This window comes from Phacochoerus africanus, chromosome 11, assembly GCF_016906955.1.
Source record: "Phacochoerus africanus isolate WHEZ1 chromosome 11, ROS_Pafr_v1, whole genome shotgun sequence".
NCBI lineage: Eukaryota > Metazoa > Chordata > Mammalia > Artiodactyla > Suidae > Phacochoerus > Phacochoerus africanus.
Genome location: NC_062554.1, coordinates 61,929,777 through 61,952,620, shown reverse-complemented (window position 1 = coordinate 61,952,620; position 22,844 = coordinate 61,929,777). Strand labels below are relative to the sequence as shown.

General features: G+C 35.0%; 1 protein-coding gene across 1 annotated transcript in view; it reads right to left on the bottom strand.

The window, feature by feature from the left end:
* Positions 1-22,844, bottom strand: part of GUCY1A2 (guanylate cyclase 1 soluble subunit alpha 2) — a 398,753-nt gene that overhangs the window by 124,452 nt on the left and 251,457 nt on the right. Inside the window, exon 6 of the mRNA XM_047752790.1 lies at positions 10,740-10,883. Within this exon, the coding sequence (XP_047608746.1) occupies positions 10,740-10,883 (144 nt within the window). The remainder of the gene's footprint in view (positions 1-10,739; positions 10,884-22,844) is intronic.

The following is a 22,844-nucleotide window of genomic DNA, read 5'->3' as shown; positions in this document are numbered from 1 at the left end:
AAATGTACTTGTCTTTCTAATATATGTTTAATTACACTGTCTAGTCAGCAGTCATCAACATTTTGTTATTTTACTCAATGAGTAGTTAAACTGTTAGTAAAAGTTAAGACTTTTAGCACTAAAACTCTTCAAATACTTTGGTAAGATTAGGTTCACAAGATTAAGAAGCAGAATAAAATTATACAACTGTCTTATCTTTCTTTTTATGGCCACACTCATGACATATGGAAATTCTCAGGGATTGAATCCAAGCCACAACTGTGGCAACACTAGATTCTTTAACCCACTGAGCCAAGCCAGAGATCAAATCCATGCTTCCACAGTGACCTGAGCCACTTCAGTAGAATTTTTAACCCCCTGCAGCACAGTGGGAACTTCAGAGTTATACTATCAAGTAATGAAATCCCAATATAAGTATCTTAAAAAAAGAGGAAAGAATATAAATCTGATTTTGCTTTTCTTCAATTGTCTATTTTTAATTTACAAGAAATCAGATATCGTATAGGGATACACATTTCCATATATTTAGCCAGTAGAATCAACAATATATTGATAAAATATTTAAAATCTAATCACTCTTTTTAAAAAGTTTTTTGTTTGTTTGTTTGTTTTTAGTTGTTTTTTTTTTTTTTTTTTGCAATGGCCACACCCAAGATATACGGAAGTTCCTGGGCCAGGGATTGAATCTGAGGCACAGCTACAAACTGTGGCAATGCCAGATCCTTTAACCCACTTTGCTGTGCTAGAGATTCAACCACACCAAAGCTGTTGCAGTGGGATTCTTTACCCACTCTACTTCAGTGGGAACTCTCAGGATTTTTTTTGTTGTTTTTTTTGCTTTTTAAATTTTATTTTATTTCTGTAATTCAGTGAATTTTTATTATATTTGTACAACCATCATCACAACCCAATTTTACAACTTTTTCATCCCAAACCCCCAGCCTATCCCTCTCCCCAACACCAACCTGTGTCTCCTTTGGTAAACATAGTTTTTCAAAGTCTGTGAGTCAGTTTCTGTTCTACAAATAACTTCACTGTATCTTTTTTTTTTCTTTTGGACTCCACATATAAGTGATAGCATGTAATTTTTGTGTCTCATGTCTGACTAACTTTACATAGCATGGTAATTTCTAGGTCCATCCATGTTGCTGCAAATGTCATTATTTCACTTCTTTTTATAGCTAATATTCCATTCAGTATATGTACTACACCTTCTTTATCCACTTCTCTGACCATGGACATTTAGACTGCTTCCATGTCTTGACCACTGTATATAGTGCTGCAATGAACATTGGGTACATGTATGTTTCGGAGTCATAGTTTTCTCTGGATAGAAGCCCAGGAATGGAACTGCCTGGATCAAATGTTAATTCAATTTTCAGTTTTTTGAGGAATCTCCATACAGTTTTCCATAGTGGTTGCACTAATTTAGATCCAACCAATAGTGCAAGTGGGTTCCCTTATCTCTACACCCTCTCCAGAATGTATCGTTTGTAACTTTTTGATGATGACCATTCTGGCTGGTGTAAGGTAGTACCTCAGTAGTTTTGATTTGAATTTCTCTAATAATTAGTGACATTGAACATTTTTCATGTATTTTTTTGGCCATCTGTAAGTCTTTTTTGGAGAATTGTCTGTTTAGATCTTCTGACAATTTTTTTGATGGCATTGTTTGCTTTTTTGGTATTGAGCTGCAGGAGGTATTTGCACATTTTAGAGATAATTCCTTGTCAGTTGCTTCATTTGCAAATATTTTCTCCCATGCTGTGGGATGTCTTTTCATTTTGTTAAGGGTTTCCTTTGCTGTGCAAAAACTTTTTAAGTTTAATTAGGTCCCATTTGTTTGTTTTTTGTTTTCATTGTCACTACTCTAGGGAGTGGATCTGAGCAGATATTGGTGTGGTTTGTCAGAGAGTGTTCAAACTATGTTTTCCTCTAAGACTTTTATAGTATATGGTATTATATTTAGGTCTTTAATCAATTTTGAGTTTATTTTTGTGTATGGTGTTAGGGAGTGTCCTAATTTCATTCCTTTACCTGTAGCTGTCCAGTTTTCCCAGCACCACTTATCAAAGAGACTGTCTTTTCTCCATTATATATTCTTGCCTCCTTTGTCATAGATTAGCTGACCATAGATGTTTGGGTTTAATTCTGGGCTTTCTATCTGGTTACACTGATCTATGTTTCTGTTTTTGTGCCAGTACCATACTGTTTTTATGACTGTAGCTTTGTAGTATAGTCTGATATCAGGGTGTCTGATTCCTCCAGATTCATTTTTCCTTTCTCAGGATGGCTTTGGCTATTCTGGGTCTTTTGTGCTTCCAAACAAACTTTAAATATTTTGTTCTAGTTCTATGAAAAATGCCACTGGAATTTGATAGGTATTGCATAGAATTTGTAGATTGCCTTGAGTAGTATAGATATTTTGACCTCATTGATTTTTTTCATTTCCAAGAACATGGTATATTTTTCTGTTTGTATCATCTTTGATCTCTTTCATCAGCATCTAATAGTTTTCAGAGTACAGGTCTTTTGCCTCTTTAAGTAGGTAATTTATTCTTTTTGATGTGATGGCAAATGGGATTGTTTCTCTAATTTCTCTTTCTAATCTCAATGTTACTATATAGAAATGCAGTCAATTTCTGTGTATTAATTTTGTATCCTTCAACTTTGCCAAATTCATTGATAAGCTCTAACAGTTTTCTGGTAATGTCGTTAGGATTTTCTAGGTATAGAATCATGTCATTGGCAAACAGTGAGAGTTTTACTTCTTCCTTTAAAATTTGAATTCCTTTTATTTATTTATTTTTCTTCTCTGATTGTTGTGGCTAGGTTTTCCAAAACTATGTTGAGTAGTAGTGGTGAGAGTGCCTTGTTCCTGATTTTAGCAAGAATTTTTTCAGCTTTTCACCATTGAGAATGATATTAGCTGTGGGTTTTTCATATATGGGATTATCATGTTGAGGTAGGTTCCCTCTATGTCCACTTTCTGGAGGGTTTATATCAGGAATGGGTGTTGGGTTTTGTCAAAAGCTTTTTCTGCACTTACTGAGATGATTATATGGTTTTTAATCTTCAGTTTGTTAATGTGCTGTATCACACTGATTGATTTGTGGTTATTGAAAAATCCTTGCATCCCTGAGATAAATCCCACTTGATCATGATGCACAATCCTTTTAATGTATTGCTGGATTCGGTTTGCTAGTACTTTGTGGAGGATTTTTGCATCTATGTTCATCAGTGATATTGGCCTGTAATTTTCTCTTTTTTTGTGGCGTATCTTTGTCTGGTTTTGGTATCAGGGCTATGGTGGCCTCATAGAATGAGTTTGGGAGTGTTCCTTCCACTGAAATTTTTAAGAATAGTTTCAGAAGGACAGGTGTTAACTTTTCTCTAAATTTTCATAAAATTCAACTATGAAGCCATTTGTTCCTGGATTTTGGTGGAAGTTTTTAAATCACAGTTTTAATTTCAGTACTTTTGATTGGTTTGTTCATCTTTTACATTTTGTCTTGGTTTAGTCTTGGAAGATTATACCTTTCTAAGAATTTGCCCATTTTTTCTAGGCTGTTGTTTTATTAGTATACAGTTGCTTTTAGTTGTCTCTTATGATACTTTGTATTTTCACGATGTCCATTGTAACCTCTACTTTTTCACTTCTAATTGTATTGATTTGAACCCGCTTTTTTTTCCTTGATGAGTCTTGTTAATCAATTTTTGTTGATCTTTTCAAAGAACCAGCTTTTCGTTCCATTGATCTTTTCTATGGTTTTATTTGTTTCTGTTTCTCTAATTTCTGCTCCGATCTTTATGATTTCTTTCCTTCTGATAACTTTGGGTTTTTTCTGTTCTTCTTTTTCTAGTTTGCTTTTCTAGTTCCTAAAACTTTGCTTTATGTGTAAAGTTATGTTTATTTGAGATTTTTCCTGTTTCCTGAGGTAGCCTTGTATTGCTCTAAACTTCCCTCTTAGAATTGCTTTTGCTGTATCCCACAGGTTTTGGATTGTTGTTTTTCTGTTTTCATATGCTTCTAGGTGTTTTCTAAAATTCCCTCTTTGATATATTCAGTGATAAATTGATTATTTAGTCTCTACACGTTTGTGTTTTTTGCAGATTTTGTTGTTGTTGTTGTTCTTGTTGATTTCCAGTGGTATAGTATTGTGGTTGGAAAAGATGTTTGACACAATTTCAATTTTCTAAATTTACTAAGGCTGGATTGTGGCCCAGAATATGATCTTAGAGAACATTCTGTGTGCACTTGAGAAGAATGTTATTGAATGGGATGTTTTCTAACTATTAAGTCCATCTAGTCTAATCCATCATTTAAGGCCTGTGTTTCTTTGGTTTTTTTTTTGTCTAGATGATCTGTCTACTGCTGTACATGGGGTGTTGAAGTCCCCCACCATTGTTGCATTATTGTCAATTTCTTCTTTTAAGGTTGTTAGCAGTTGCCTTATATATTGAGGCGATCCTGATGGATAGGCCAAATTTTTCCAAAATGGCCATCTCCAGAGGAGTTCACACTGATAATTAGTCTGAAGACCTTTGCCTTCAATGTACATGTATATATATATACACACACAATGTGTATGTTGTTATATCTTCTTCTTGGATTGATCCTTCAATCATTATGTAATGTCCTTCTTTGTGTCTTATAATAGACTTTATGTTAAGGTCTATTTTTTCTGATATGAGTATTTGTACTCCAGCTTTCTTTTGATTTCCATTTGTATGGAATATTTACTTCCATCCTCTCATTTTCAATTTGTATGTGTCCCTAGAACTGAAGTGGCTCTCCTGAAGACATCATGTATATTGGTCTTGTTTTTGTATCCATTTGGCCAGTCTATGTCTTTTGGTTGGGGCATTTAGTCTATTAATATTTAAGGCAATTATTGATATGTATATACTTATTGCCATTTTATTAATTGTTTTGGATTTGTTTTTGTTGGTCTTTTTTCTTCCCTTCTCTTGTGGTTTCATAATTATCTTTATTGTTATGTTCGGATTGCTTTTTCTTATTTGTGTGCATATCTATTATCATTTTTTGTTTTGCAGTTTTCATGAAGTTTTGATACGAGTCTATATATACATACACAAAATTGTTTTAAGTCTTTTTTTCTCTTAATTGCAAGTGCATCTCCATTATGCCACATCTTTACCCAACTCATGATTACTGGTATTGGTAGCCTATTTCTGTGGGGATAATTTCCTGTCTTTACTATATATTTGCGTTTACCAGTGAGCCTTATCATTTGTAATATTTTTGTTTCTAGTTTTGGCCTTTTCTTTTTGACCTGGAGAAGTACTTTTAGTATTTGTTGTAAAGATGGTTTAATGGTACTGAATTCTCTTTGCTTTTGCCTGTCTATAAAGAGCTCTGGTGGGTGGGACTTTATATTTGTGTGTGTGTGTACACACAAACACAGACTATAGAATACTACTCAGCCATAAAAAAGAATGAAATTATGCTAGTTGCAACATATGAGTGGAATTGGAGGATACTATGTTTAGTGAAATAAGTTAGAGAAAGACAAATAGTGTATATTATAATTTAAGTGTGGAATCTAAGAACACAAAATAGTAAATATAACAAGAAAGAAACAGACTCACAGACACTGAAAGAAACTACTGTTTACAATTATGGAAAATGAAGAGGCGAGAAGAAGATAGGAATAGAGGATTACAAAGTACAAACTATGTACACAATAAATAAGCTATAAGGATATATATGTAACATAGGGGATATGTACAAAATTTTTATAATAAATATAAATGGAGTATAATCTATAAAATTTTTGAATCCCTAAGTTGTACACCTGAACTAATATAACAGTGTGAATCAACTATTTATAACAATAAATATATAATATTTCCAAACACATTCTATTAGCCCACTATTACCCTGATACCCAAACCAGAGAAAGATGCCACAAAAAAAGAGAAAATTACAGGCCAATATCACTGATGAACATAGATACAAAAATCCTCAACAAAATACTAGCAAACCAAATCCAATAATATATTAAAAAGATTGTACACCATAATCAAGTGGGATTTATCCCAGGGATGCAAGGATTTTTCAATATCTACAAATCAATCAGTGTGATACAACACATTAACAAACTGAAGAAGAGGAAGAAAAAAACATGATCTTCCCAGTATATGCAGAAAAAGCTTTTGACAAAGTTTAACACTCATTTATGATAAAAACTCTCTAGAAAGTGGGCTAGAGGGAAACTACCTCAACATAATAAAGGCCATATATGACAAACTTAGAGCTAACATAATACTCACTGATGAAATGGTGACAGCATTTCTGCTATGATCAGGAACAAGACATGGATGCCCACTTACACCATTTTTATTCTATATAGTTTTGTAAGTCACAGCCACAGCAATCAGACAATAAAAATAAATAGAAGTAATCCAAATTGAAAAAGAAATACAAATATAACTGTTTGCATGTGACATGTTATTATACATAGAAAATCTGGAGCACATCAATGAATTTTATAAAGATGCAGAATACATAAATACATAGAAATCTGTTGCATTTTAATATACTAACAATGAAACTTCAGAAAGAGAAATTATGGAAACAATTCCATGTATGATTGCATCAAAGAGAATAAATTACCTAGGAATAAATTCACCTAAAGAGGCAAAAGAGGAGTTCCCATCGTGGTGCAGTGGTTAACGAATCCGACTAGGAACCATGAGGTTGCAGGTTCTGTCCCTGCCCTTGCTCAGTGGGTTAAGGATCCGGCGTTGCCGTGAGCTGTGGTGTAGGTTGCAGACGAGGCTCGGATCCCATGTTGCTGTGGCTCTGGTGTAGGCCTGTGGCTACAGCTCCGATTCGACCCCTAGCCTGGGAACCTCCATATGCCGCGGGAGCAGCCCAAGAAATAGCAAAAAGACAAAAAAAAAAAAAGGCAAAAGACCTGTACTCTGAAAACTGTAAGACGCTGATTGAAGAAACTGAAGATGACACAAACAGATGGAAAGATATACCATGCTCTTGGACTGGAAGAAAAAATATTGTCAAAATGACAATCTACCCAATGTAATGTACAGATTCAGTGTAATCCCATCAAATTACTAATGGCATTTTCAAATAATTTTAAAATTTGTAGAGAAACACAAAAGACTCCAAAAAGATCAAAGCAATCTTGAGTAAGAAGAACTGAGCTGGAGAAATCAGGATCCCTGAATTCAGACTATACTCTACAGTGATAAAAATATAGTACTGGCAGAAAAAGACATATAGGTCTATAGAATAGGATAGAAAGCTAAACAGTAAATGTGCACACCTATGATAAATTAATTTATGACAAAGGAAGCAAGTATATACAACAGAGAAAAGAGTCTCTTCAAGAAGTAGTGCTGAGAAAACAGAAAACTTAATGTAAAAGAATAAAATTTGAGCATTATCTGTCACCAGATACAAAAAAACCCCACAAAACCTCAAAATGTATTAAAGACCTAAATATAAGATCAGATAAATAAACTCCTAGAGGAAACCCCTAGAGAAAAACATAGGAAGAACACCCTTTGACATAATTTTCAGCAATAATTTTTTGGATCCATTTTCTAGAGGAATGGAAATAAAAGCAAAAATAAACAAATGGGACCTAATCAAACTTAAAACCTTTTTGCATAGTAAAGGAAACCGTAAACAAAATGAAAATACAACTTAAAGAATAAAAGAAAATATTTGCAAGTGATTTTATTGGCAAGGGATTAAACTCAAAACACACAAACTGCTCATACAGCTCAATGTCAAACAAACAAAAAACAAACAAAAACACACAATCCAATAAAAAAACTGGGCAAAAGCCTTAGAGACATTTCTCCAAAGAAGACATACAGATGGCCAACAGGCATATGGAAAGATGCTCTACACTGCAAATCATGAGAAAAATGCAGATCAAACTGCAATTAGCCATTATCTCAAATTGGCCATAATGGTAACCATCAAAAAGTCTACAAATCATAAATTCTGGATAGAGTGTGGAGAAAAAGGAATCCTCCTACACTGTTGGTGGGAATGTAAATTGGTACACCAACTATGAAAAACAGTATCAAGAGTCTTCAAAAAATAAACATAGGGTTACCATATGATCCTGCAATCCCATTCCAGAGAACAGTCTAATTTTGAAAAGATATACACACCCTAATGTTCACTGAAGCAATAGCTAAGACACTGAAGTGTCCATCAGATGAATGGATAAAGAGAATTGGGCGTGTATGAATATATACAAATACATAATACATGCACAGTGAAATGTTACTTACAAAAAGGAATGAAATATTGCCAGTTGCAGCAATATGGATGGCCCTAGAGATCATCATACCTAAGTGAAGTAAGCCAGGCATAGAAATACAACTATTATATATCACATACATGTGTAATCTTAAAAAAAATACAAATGAATTACAGAAAGAAATAGATCTACACACATAGAAATCAAACTTATGTTTACCAAAAAGGAATGGGTGGGAGAAATACATTATGAATCTGGGCTTAAACATGTACACTACTATATATAAAACAGACAACTAACAAGGACCTATTGTAAAGCATGGGGAATGTTACTCAATAATTTGTAATAACTTATAAGGGATAATAATACATATATATTCTTTGTGATTCTTTTATAAATAAAAGAAGACTTTGTATAAATAAATTATATGTTTATATAGCTATATAAATAAATCTGTATTGCTGCACTGAAAACTTGAAAATACCATGACATTGTAAATTAACTACACTTCAATTAATATATATATATGTTCCATTAAATGTAGATATAAGTTGCAGATATATTATGGAATTAAATACAAATGAAGTACAACATAAAAATAAGGAATTCATTACTTAAAAATAAAATGTACATTAATGTAAAAGAAAGATATAATTTTTGATCCCTATGATTTTCTTTGAAGAATCCTTTAGGATTACTGTGTCTGAGAGCTGATTTGTTTATTTTAATAGTTTCAGGAAAAAAATCCATCTTTTGCATTCCCTCTGTTACCTTCACTTGGAATTCCAATTGAGAACATAATGTCTCTTACATAACATACACATTTTACGTTCTTTTTTTCATATTTCTCTATTTTTAATTCTCAGGACTTATTTACAGATACTTTCTTCAGCTGTGTCTATTTTGCTTCTAATTTCATCCACTGAGGGTTTCTGTTTCTGTTTTGTTTTTGGGTGTGTTTGGGTTTTAATTTTTTTAATTTATTTTTATTGTGTTGATTGTTTAGAAGTTGTCCAGTTCTTTTTAAAATCTACTTATTCCAGACAAAAATTTTTAAGCTTCTCTTTTATTTCTTTAATTATATTAAGCATTCTATTTTTAATCCTGTGTCTTGACAATTTTGATATCTGACAACACAGAGAACTATTTTTCTCATCCTTATTTATACTGGTTCTTGTCCATGGTACTTTGTCTTTCCATGTGAGTTTGTGTTTTTGTTTTCTTTTTCTTTTTTTGCTTTATTTTGTTTTGTTTTTAATATTAGCCACTCATTTTCCAGAGAATTTTAACTGTGGAATTTCTTTGATAAGGGGATTGAAGTTTACTTTCCTCATGGAGAGACAGTATTTCCTAGTTTCTTGTTATCACTGCTAATAACAGAGCACTTGAGTTCACCATTAAATTTTGTTCAATCTACACATATAATGTGATTAGCACACTTCTCACTTTCCTGAGTTCAGTGATATGACCAGTATCTTTTAAAAATATTTAAAAATTATTTAATACCACATGTTAATAATTTTAATCAGAAGTGTTTCTCAGAGTATCTACTTTTCCCTACTGTCAAATAAGAAATGTACTCACATTTCGTGGCTCTGTTTTTCTGGCTTTTTTTAAATCCATGTTTGATGAACTGTTATAAAAAGGGTGCCTTAAATTCAAAGTTCCTTTGCCAAATACAAGATTTTTGGTTTATAAGGAGTCATAGTAATAACAGTATTCGGATCTATCAGTTGGTGGCAGAAACTTAGCTAACTGACCTCATTCATTCCCAGAGACGGATAGATCGCAGATTGGAGAAAGCTATCAGTACTAAAAAAAGTACAACATACCAGGAGCTACATATTTCAGTTTTTCTTCCTTTTTTTTTTGCCACCATGGCATATAGAAGTTCCTGGACCAGGACTGAGCCCACACCACAGTAGTGACCCAAGCCACAGCAGTGACAATGCTGGATCCTTAACTACTGGAGAAAGTTTTCCAACATTTTCAGATTTTTTTGTTTCCTCGGTGTTAAGCTCCAACCTTCAAACACTGCCATATTAAAAAAAAAAAAAAAATCAGAGGTGACCCTAGCATCTGAGGCTTCATAAGGAACACTTGTGCACTATCCACAAGAAGTTGTCCAGGTCCTTCACTTCTTGTTCCTTATTTCTTGCTCTTTGGATTATCTCTCCAACTGTTTCTCATCATCGACCTGGCTTGGTATTGCTGAGTTGGTTACTGATAGCAGGTTTAACCCCTTAGCTCTTTCTTTCCTCTATATACCTGTGTCTTCCATACACCATTTTCTTATTTTGGGTCATACTCCATTTGTTCTTTTCCTGGGTCTATGTATTATATCTAGTAATCTCTCTTCCTTGAGGAACTATTTCTAAGTTAAGTTATATTAAGTACAATACAGAAAGGAATTTCTTACCCTCTTTAGTTAAACGTGCATTATTACTCAAACAATATTGTTGAGAGGGTTACCTGAATTGGTCTTCCATCAGGTGTCAGCACCTCTTCTGAAAGTTCCATCATCTTCAGGGCCATCAGAGCAATGGGTTTAGCATGGCAAAGGCTTTTTCTGTGGAGCCCTGCAGCAACACAGTATGCATCACCTATTGTTTCCACCTGCAGCAATCAGACAAATCAAATGCAAATGTATGATAACGAACCAGAATAGAAAATATTTGTTAGTTGCATCACAACTGTTGCTGGAAAATTTATCTGCAAAACATCAATAAAATAAGCAATTAGATAACTAAGTGTAAACAGCCATAGTAAAATACTAACATCTAAATCCAGAGTTGTTTGTTATTCATCATATATGATCATTGAAACCAAAAACAACTAAAATATAGAATAATTATTCCTCATGAAACTAGAATTGTCACTATTTTTCCTGGAAATATTCCAAATAATGACTTATAAACCTAGTCTCTCATCTCCATCAAACCTTCAAGCAGACATTCAATGAAAAGTAATTATTTTCCAATTTCTCCCAATTACTCCACCATTTTTTTAGTGTTTTGGGCATTTTTGTTTCTATTCTTTTAAGTAAAGTGTAGTTGGTTATAATGTTGTGTCAGTTTCAGGTGTTGCACTTTTTGATATATCTGTAATTTTACTCTCACCTAGTCTTAATAATGATAATACCTAATGTTTCTTGAGTTATACTATCATTAACTGCTTTACATGCATTAACTCACTTAATTCTTACAAATATCCTTAATGGAAGAAACTAGTATTGATTATTTTGAGAGATGAGAAATTAGTGCACAGAGACCCATACAAAATCCTGTGCTTAAAGAGTTAACCAGTACTGACAAGAGTTTTTCCAGACCCTGTTGTAAGTCTAAGTAGGCATCTATTTTGATTTTTAAGTATATTAAATGTTTACCCAGGGTAAAAACCCCCCAAATTCCAAAGCATAGCACATAGTATAAAAGTTAGGCACAACTCATTTCTAGAGGAAAGTTCTCTAATTATCCAAAACATATATAGAGATAAAATCCTCATAGTTCCAATATCAGCTTTTCTCTGTATCCCTCCATAGTCCTTCTATTAGTTTTTAGTAGCAGGTTTTAGTAGAAAAACTAATCCTTTCTTTTAGTCTGTTTCAGAAACAGCACTTTCCACACCTCTCTACCACAGCTTTTATCATGGGTTATGATCAGTATATATCAATGAATAATCAATATGTACCTGCAGCTACTAAGTGAGCTCTTTAGGAAAGGGATCAACCTTTTAAATCTCTGTATTCATAGTACTCATCATAGTCTCTTTTTTTATTACAGCTGATTTATAATATTCTGTCAATCCCTGCTGCATAGCAAATGGACCCAGTTATACAAATATATACTTTCCTTTTCTCACATTATCCTCCATCATATTCCATCACAAGTGATTAGATAAAGTTTCCTGTTCTGTATAGCAGGATCTCATTGCTTATGCACTCCAAATGCAATAGTTTGCATCTACTAACCCCAAACTCCCAGTTCATCCCACTATCTCCCATTCCACCTTGGCAACCACAAGTCTGCTCTCCACGTCCATGAGTTTGTTTCTGTTCTGTAGACAGGTCCATTTGTGCCATATATTAGATGCCAGATATAAGTGATATCATACAGTATTTGTCTTCCTTTCTGACTTCGCTTAGTATGAGAGTCTCTAGTTTCATCCATGTTGCTGCAAATAGCATTTTTTTTAACAGCTGAGTAGAATTTCATACCACAGGTTCTTAATACATTCATCTGTCAAAGGACATTTTGGAGGTCTCCATGTCTTGGCTATTGTCTGCAATGAACATAGGGGTGCATGTATCTTTTTCAATGAAAGTTTTGTCCCGATATAGGTCCAGGAGTGTGATTGCTGGATCATGTAGTGGTTCTAGATTTAGTTTATTGAGGTATTTCCATGGAGTTTTCCATAGTGATTGTACCAATCTACATTCCCACCAACAGTGTAGGAGGGTTCCCTTTTCTCCAAAACCTCTCCAGCATTTGTTATCTGTAGACTTACTAAAGATGGCCATTCTGACTGGTGTGAAGTAGTATCTCATTGTAGTTTTGGTTTGCAATTCTCTAAAATTAGTGAGGTTGAGCTTTTATTCATGTGCCTGTTGGCCATCTGTATGTCTTCTTTAGAGAAATGCCTATTGAGGTGTTCTAACCATTTTTTGATTGTGTTGTTGTTCAGTTGTATGAGTTGTTTGCACATTTTGGAGATTAAGCCCTTGTTGCCTCCATCATTTGAAACTATTTTCTCCCATTTCATAGATTGTCTTTTTTTTATGGTTTCCTTTGCTGTGCAAAATTTGTACATTTGATTAGGTCCCACTGGTTTGCTTTTGCTTTTACTTCCATTGCCATGGGAAACTGACCTAGGAAAACACTTGTACAGTTGATATCAGAGAATGTTTAGCCTATGTCTTCTGTAATGAGTATTATGGTTTCTTATCTTATGTTAAGTATTTAAGCCATTTGAGTTTATTTTTTTGCATTGTGTGAGGGTGTGTTCTAGTTTCAATAATTTACATGCAGCTGTCTGATTATCCTAGCACCACTTGCTGAAGAGACTTTTTCCCATTTTATATTCTTGCCTCCTCTGTCAACAAATAATTGCCCATAAATAGCTGGGGTTTATTTCTGGGTTGTCTATTTTGTTCCATTGGTCAGTATGTCTGTTTCTGTACAAGTACCATACTGTCTTGATAACTGTAGCTTTGTAATATTGTCTGAAGTCTATGAGAGTTATGCCTTCTGCTTGGTTTCTGTTCCTCAGAATTGCTTTGGTAATTCTGGACTTCTATCATAAATTTTTGGATTGCTTGTTCTAGTTCTGTGAAAAATGACATGGGTAATTTCACAGAGATTACATTCAATCTGTAGATTGCTTTGTGGAATATGGCCATTTTAATGATGTTAATTCTTCCAATTCAGGATCATGGAATATCTTTCCATTTATTTGAATGCTCTTTAATTTCCTTGATTAATGTTTTATACTTCTAGGCATTTAAGTCTTTCACCTCCTTGGTCAGGTTTATTCCTAGATTTTTAATTTTGGGGGGGTTATGTTAAAAAGTATTGTATTGTTATATTCCTTTTCTAATATTTCATTTAGTACACAGAAATGCAACCAATTTCAAAAGTTAATTTGTTTTCTTCTACTTGGCTGAATTTGTTGATCAGTTTGAGCAGTTTTTGCATGGAGTCCTTAGGGTTTTCTCTATTTAGTATCATATCATCTTCAAAGAGTGACAATTTTACCTCTTCTCTTCCATTTTGGATATTTTTATGTGTTTTGTTTGTTTGATTGTTGTGGCTAAGGACTGCCAATGATATGTTGAATAAAAGTGGTGAGAGTGGGCATCCTTATCTTGTTCCAGATTTTAGTAAGAAGGATTTCAGCTATTCTCCAGTGAGTATTATATTTGCTGTGTGTTTGCCATAAATGGCTTTGATTATGTTAAGGTATGTTTCCTCTATACTCGCTTTGGTAAGGGTTTTTATGATGAATGGATGTTGGATTTTGTCAAATTCTTTTTTCTGCCTCTACTGAGAGGGTCATGTGGTTTTTAACTTATCTGTTGTTAATGTGGTGTACGATGTTGGTTGATTTGCATATGTTGAACCATCATTGTGAACTTAGGATGACTCCCACTTGGTCGTGGTATATGATCTTTTTTTATGAGTTGCTAGATTCAGCTAGCTAAAATTTTGTTGAGAACTTTTGTGTATATGCACCAAATATACTGGCCCGTAATTTTCTTTTTTGGTAGTATCTTTCTCTGATTTTGGTATTACTTGAATAGTGGCTTCATAGAATGTCGTTGAGAGAGTATCTTCTTTTTCAGGCTTTTAGGTGGTAGATTAAGTTGTTGATTAGAAAGTTTTCTTCTCTTTTTTGAGGAAGGCCTATACCACTATGAACTTCCCTCTAAGAACTGATTTTGTGACATCCTATAGATTTTGAATGGTTGTGTTTTCATTGTCACGTGTCTCGAGGTTTTTTTAATTTCCCTTTTCATTTTCCTCATTGACCCACAGTTTTTTAATAGTAATGTTGTTTAGTTTGCATGTATTCAGTTTTTTCTTTCTTTTCCCATGTTTTATTTCTCATTTCCTGTCATTGTGATAAGAAAAAATGCTTGAAACAATTTTATTATTTCAAATTGCCCCTGTATGTGGTCAGTCCTAGAGAATGTTCCATGTACACTTGAAAAGAATGTGTGTTCTGATGTTTTTGGATGTAATGTACTGAAAATGTCAATTAAGTCTAACTTTTCTACTGTGTCATTTAGGATCTCTGTTGCTTTCTTGATTTTCTGACTAGGAGGTCTGTCCATTGATGTGAATGGGGCTTTAAACTCTCCTACTATTATTGTATTCCCATAATTTTCTTCTTTTATGTCTCTTAGTATTTGTTGTATGTATTTGTGTGCTCCTATATTAGGGGCATACACATTGATAGGTGTAACATCCTCTTCTTGAATTGTTCCTTTTATCATTAGTGTCCTTTTTCTTTCTTTATGTCCTTCATTTTAAAGTCTACTTTTTTCTGATATGAGTATTGCAACTCCTGACTTCCTGTCATTTGTATTCACATGAAGTAACTTTTTTCATACACTCACTTTTAATTTATGTGTGTCTTTTTCCCCAGTGTGAATCTCTTGTAGGCAGTATATTGAAGACTATTTTTTTTTATCCAGTATGTCACTCCATATCTTTTTATTTTAGCATTCAGTCTTGATATTTAAGGGAATTATTGATAAATATGTATTTACTGCCATTTTAAACCTTTTTTTTATGTTGATTCTATGTTTCTCCTTTGTTCCTTTCTTTATTTGGTTGGATGGTTTCATCTTATGCTTGTATTCTCTTTTTGTTGTTTTTGTGAATGCATTGTTGGTTTTGATTTGTGGTTGCCCTGTGGTTCAAGTAAGTTAACCCCTTCCTATATCTGCTGGCTTTAGCCAGATAGTAATTTAGGCCCAAACACATTCTGTTAAAAAGGGGGGGGCAAATTTTCTTAATTTCCTTCCCCACATTTATGATCTCAATGTCTTTTACAAATTCATGTTTACCCTTTCACTGTTCCTTGTGTTTATAGTCACTTGTACAAAAATTTTTTTTTTTCTTTAAATTTGTATGTGGCTTATTTAAGTGATTATTTTCAATTTTGATTTCATTGATCTTATTTCTTTTTAGAGGAGCCTTTTCAGTATTTTTTTAGAATGGGTTTAGTATTACTCTACTCTTTTAGTTTTTATTTGTTGGAGAAATTCTTTATTCTTTATTCAAACTCTTGCTGGGTAGAGTATTTTAGGCAGAAAAATTTTCCCTTTTAGATCATTGTATATATTTTGCCACTTTCTTCTGGCCTCTAGTTTTTCTGTAGAGAAATCAGCTTATCACCTTATGGGGGTTCCCTTATAATTAACTGTTTCTTTCTGCCTTTAGAATCCCCTCCTCGTATTGAACTTTTGCCAATTTATTATAATGCTTCTAGGTGTGGGCATATTTGGGTTCAACTCTTTTGGGGCCTCTGTGCTTCCTGTATCTTGATATCTGTTTACTTTAGATTTGGAAACTGATTATTCTGTCTTTCACATCACTAATTCATTCTTCTGCATTATTCATTCTGCTCTTCATTGCCTTTAACTCAGCTTGCATCTCTGTAAATAAATTTTCTAACTTTTCTTGTCTCCTCCTTATATTTTCTTGTTCCTTTCTAAAGTAATTGGCATTACCATTCATATTCACTCTTAATTCCTTCAGTATTTTCACTCTCTCATTTTTAACTCAGAATATTTTAGACTGCAGAGTTTTGTTTCATTGTTTGCTCCTTCAGGGGAATTTTCCTGTTCTTTTAACTGAGAATGGTTCCTGAGCTTCTTCATCTCGCTTATATCTTTCTTATTCTCTGAATTTTGGGGCAACAACTACTATAGTCTTGGAGAGGCTTTTAGATGTGAGAGTGCCCCTGGGTATTTTGTGAGGGACTACTTTTTTTTTTTTTTTTTGATGTGTGGACTACTTTTGGTTTAAATGCTTCCTGTCCCTTTCCTCAGTGCATGCAAGCTGTTAGCCCCTTGATAGGGTGTTACATGTGCTCTCAGGAAGATGGGGAGTGCTAGTAGCCAGTGCCTAGTTACTGGGTCCTTGACAGATGCATGGACCATGGGAAGGTGGAACAGGCTGCTCCTAGTTGCAGGGCCCTGGGAAATTGCAGTGACCCTCAGGCAGGTGTAGGCTGTGCCTACAGTTTGGCAGTGGCAGGAAGAGGTTGTATGTGTTTCCAGGGTAACAAAAGCAATAATGGGTGGTTTTGGGTTGCTGTGCCTCCCTTTTTGCAGACTTTTTTTTTTTTAGGGCCACACCCACAGCATATGAAAGTTCCCAGGCTAGCAGTCAAATCAGAGCTATAGCTGAAGGCCTACGCCAAGCCACAGCAATGTCAGATCTGAGCCACGACTGCAACCTACACCATAGCTCATGGCAATGCCAAACGCTTAACCCACTAAGTGAGGTCAGTGATCAAACTTGCAACTTCATGGTTCCTAGTCAGATTGGTTTCACTGTGTAATGAGGGGAACTCCCTCTTTGCTGACTTCTGTGGTGACCAGGGCTGAAGATGCCACCACCCAGAGCCAGATGGAGCAAGAGGGGCTCGTGTAGCTCACATAAGAGGCCCCCAGCTGCCTGTAGTCCCACCCCCACCATCCAAGAATCCACACATGCACAGAGAAAAATTCCTGTATCAATCCCCTCCTCCTCTTGCCCTCCCCAACAATGGCACCTTGCTTCTCCTGCAGACCCAGTTCTGCATTCTCTCAGATGTGGCACTTTGTTCCCCTGCCTATGGCACACTCTTCCCTAGATTCCTTAGGCTGTCTCCATATAGCCAACCCTAGTCCTCTCCCTGGAACTGAGTCTCAGCACCCAGCCCCTGCCCAGGCTTCTCAGGCTGTGGTGTTCAGAGGCAGTGGTACTGATGGTCTTCGCAGATTTGTCTCTGCTTTGTCCTCCTCAGTCCAGCTGCTGCACTTTTCTCTGTGGCTTTGATGTCTGTCCATCTTGGTTGATCTCCTTGTCAGGTGGATTCCCAGGGTATGAGTTCCTTTCCTCTCTCTCAGCACCCTCTCAGGAGTGCTGCTCCATCTTAATTCCTTTCTCTTTCTTTTTCTTTTTGTCCTTTTGTTCTACCCAGTTATGTGGAGGTTTTCTTGACCTTTTTTGCAGGTTTAAAGTCATCTGCCAACATTCAGTAGATGTTCTGTGAAAATAGTTCTACATGAATTTTTAAAAATATTTTGTGGGAGAAAATGAGCACCACAACATCTCCTATGCCATTTTGATCTCCTCACACTCATCATAGTCTCTTAAATATGGCTATTTAATAAATACCTACAAAACAAACAAAATAATCAACCATGTTTAACTATGATGATGATAACAGTTATTCTAATCATTTGCTCATGATTAAACCTGCCCAGTTATTTTGTGAGTACCATGTAAATTTGTGTACCATGAAGATCTTGATAGGAAACAAAATTGCCTCTGAATGAACAGAGATTCTTCTATCATAAATATAACAAGAAATACAAAAATTATATTAGTAAAGATCTTAAAATAATAATTAATTTTCATGTAAATGTATTCTAAACTTTAATATTAAAAAAGTTGTACTACATTAAATTCTGTGAGCACTAACTTAAAGAACATGATGACAACACTTATGAATCTCATGGAACGAGGGATGTCAAAATTACCATTTGGTTATCAGAATCTTATAGGAAATGTGCATCAAAAATATATGATTCAGAGAGCCTTAGGCCTATCATGTAATTCCAAATTTTCACTTAAAGACCTCATGTCAGAAAATATAAATTTAAATAATACAGTAAGACAGATAATGCAATATAAGTTTTAGTCTGAAGATTAAAACATATTTTCTCCAAAAAAATCCTACTGAGGAAGACACACAGCAAATAATAAACATCTAAAAACTGACAATTTACCATTTGCTCCTAAAAACACAATGTCTCTTGCTAATCTTCATTTTTATCTCATCCTTTTGTATTTCTATACAATTTAAAAATTTAGAATGCTGTTAGCTATGAACTTTGAAACTAACTTCTGATTTTCAAGTATTAGAACAATAGGCAGTAAGTTATCTGTATAAATTGAATTGCTCTGGAGTCACTCTGAACATGTACACTCCTGGAGAATGATCTATTCTTCAAGCCTCTATCACGGTCAAACTTCTCATTAGCAGAATTTCTCTTGTGGCTCAGTAGGTTAAGGATCTGGCTTTGTTGCAGTTGTACTAGAAGTCGTAACTGTGGCATGGGGTTAAATCCCTGGCCTGAGAACTTCTGCACATCTCAGGTGTGGCCAAAAAAAAAAAAAATCTCATCAACCCCATCTCCATTATCTTTTCAGTAAAAATTTAATGAGTTCTAGTAAATGTGTACTTGTAGAATCTGTACGACAAGAATATATAACGAATAGATATATATTACACTTTCTCCTTAGGTGTAGCTAATCTAATAATATGGAGAATATGGACTAACATTTTAAAAATTTACATAACAAATAAATTTAATGAAGTACACAACATAAATATAAGAATTAAATTCCATACTCGATCATGAAAGAGTTCATATCATTTAGTTTCCAAATATTTGAAGACTAGCTATTAGAGATAATAGTTTCTGGGAATTCCTGCTATAGCTCAGTGGGCTAAAGACCCAGTGCTATCTCTTTGAGGATGTGGGTTTGATCCCTGGCCTCACTCAGTGGGTTAAGGATCTGCTGTTACCACAGACTCTGGCATAGGTCATAGATGCAGCTCGGATCCAGTGTTGCCACTGGCTATGGTGTAGGCTTCAGCTGCAGCTCTGATTTGACCCTGGCCGAGGAACTTCCATATGCCCCAAGTGCAGCATTTAAAAAGAAAAGAAGAGAAGAGAAGAGAAGAGAAGAGAAGAGAAGAGAGAAGAGAAGAGAAGAAAAGAAAAAAGAAAAGAGATAAGAGGATCTGGAAGTTCCCTTGTGACATAATGGGTTAAGGATCCATCATTGTCATGCAGATGTGATATATATGTGTGTATATATATATATATATATATATATATATATATATATATATCTTTTTCTCTATTCATTTACCAAACAAGTCACATGACCATGCTTAACATAAAGGAGATGGGAAAAGGCAATCAACTTCTACCCAGAAAAGGGTCAGAAATATTTGGTGAATGGTATTCATAAGAACATGAATGAATATGTAATTGCTTAGAAATTTTCAAATAACTAGCTATCTGTGGAATTTCCATCACGGTGTAGAAGAAACAAATCCGACTAGGAACCATGAGGTTGCAGGTTCAATCCCTGGCCTCACTCAGTGGGTTAAAGATCCAGCCTTGCCATGAGCTGTGGTGAGGTCGCAGACGTGGCTTGGATCTGGCATTTCTGTGGCTGTGGCATAGGCCAGCAACTGTAGGTCCCCTTAGACCCCTAGCTTGGGAACCTCCATGTACCACAGGTGCAGCCCTAAAAAAACAAAAAAAGACCAAAAACCCCTAAAAACAAAAACAAATAACTAGCTATCTGTTATGTGCAGGTAATATATCTGTGTGATGTTTTTCTTCTTTTGCAGATACTCATCATCTTAACCTGAAAATCTTGACATTACTACCTTAGTGTAATGCTGCTTTCCATTAAAGCTCCATTCTTGTTACTCCTCAGTCAGATCTATACAAGTTTAGTAGAATTAAATACATGTGGAAATTTTAGTGCATTCCATTCAAGATAATGTCAACCTTGCTTCACAAGGAGCAGGGGAAGTGATATCTTTATATATCAATTACAATTGCTCTTGAGTTTGTTTTCTTTTGTTAAACAAGGGATCATTATAAATATACTATAGAAAACTGTCCAAAAATTTGACTATGATATGAATTCCTTTATAATTGCCTCAGGTTTTTTTTTTCCTTTTTTTTTTTTCAGTGGTACCTGGGGCATATGGAATTTCCCAGACTAGTGTTTGAATCAGAGCTGCAGCTGCAGGCCTACACCAGAGCCACACAACACCAGATATGAGTCACATCTATATCTATGCCACAGCTTATGGCAATACCAGATCCCTACCCCAGTGAGCAAGGATGGGTATCGAACCTGCATTCTCACAGACACTGTGTCAGGTTCTTAACCCACTGAGCCACAATGGGAATTCCCTTCAGTTTTTTTTTTAATAGACATGATCTAAAATTGTATATCTCACTTATTTTCAATATTTCCAACCTGTTCTTTTTTCTTTTTTTTTTTTGTCTTTTGTCTTTTTAGGGCCACACCCACAGCATATGGTGGTTCCCAGGCCAGGGGTCCAATCGGAGCTGTTGCTGCCAGCCTACACCAGAGCCATAGCAATGCCAGATCCGAGCCATGCTTGTGACCTACACAACAGCTCATGGCACTGCCAGATCCTTAACTCACTGAGCAGGCAAGGGATAGAACCTGCAACTTTGTGGATCCCAGTCGGATTCATTTCTGTTGCACCACAATGGGAACTCCACCAACCCGTTCTTAAATGACATAAGAATAAAGATGACTGAACTAGGCTTGGGGATGGAAAAGATGGTGCTTATGGAAGTGTCTGAAAAACTTTACATCTTTTTCTGAATGTAAAAGAGAAGGCTCAAATACTAAAAATATTATGTAACAACTGTTGTCCCAATATTACCTTAGCCGCTTTTATCAAATTTTAAATAATTCATCTATCTCAGTATATCTTTTCAACACTTTACAAAGTCCTCACATTATTCCAGGAATAAAGGTGATAAAAATAAATTTATAAGAGTCATGCATTCACCCTTTTAATTTACTTTATTTTAGCTTTATTATTATTTAAAATAATTTTAGTTCTTAATAGAATCTCATTCCCACAATTTTTTTCTCCCTCTACTCCATGCTAATGTTCAAGTAATATCTGGGAAATTTCTTAGAAATTGAACACAGTGGGGATGAAAGATTGTGTGTGTTGTGGGGTTTAGCTTACAAGAACACTGCACACAATCAACAGTTTCTGTCCCATGGGACTCATGACCATCACAGTTATTCCATCCCATATTCCAGAGTCTAGATTCCTTTGAACTTTGTAGAACTTGTGAAAGAGAGTTTGGAGATAGGACATAAGAGCAGAGGGTGAAAGAACTCTGGCAGTCTGGACAATCTCCTTTTCTTAATCTGGACAAAATCAAGAGGAGAAGCAATTAGAAAGTCTGTTTTCTTAATTGTTTTGCTTTCTGGGTTTTTTTGGGGGGTGTTTTTGTTTGTTTGCTTTGTTTTGTTTTTCACCTAGTGTCTTTAAAAGCAGAAAGGGAGGTGGAAAGGAGAGATAAGAGAGGTGTTGGAATAAGATATAAATCTAAAGATGAAAAATGTCTACTTTTTCCCTCCTAGCATTTCACAGAGCACTTCGTTACAAGGGTATAATGAAGTGGGTGCAATGGGGCTGGAAAATGTGCCACATTCTTCATGGGCTCACTGGTTGTGGCTAAGAACACTTGATTCTCAGAAGGGATGATGGATACCATATTCATGCTTTCTGTGAGGATTGGACTACACCTGCCAACTCAATAACCTGTGTCACATTAGAGATGATTCCTGAGTGACAGAAAGAGGGGTGAGTATCATAGAGGAGTTTTATAATGGTACATGGGGCTCCTGAGTCCACCAAATAGTTCTGGAGGTTCTTGTTAACTAGAAACCAGAAGCATGATTGCTGGTGATCTGGATATAGGTTATCCAAAAGGCTGGCTAGAAAAGGTAGAGCATGACAGAAGCCTTCATGAAAATTTGTAAGTAGCAGAAGAACAGGAAATACAGTACTTGTGTAGATTTAGAGACTTCTTACATTTCCCCCTTTGCTTCGTACATGCTCAGCAGTTCTTCACTGTTTATATTCCTATTTTTCCTGATACCCAGTAGGGTGGGTGAAATTGAATCCTGGCCAAATATGAAAATTCAGGTGGAGGGCCTTCCTATTTGCTTTTGATACAGGTTCTTCCCTGTCCTTAACTCCAAA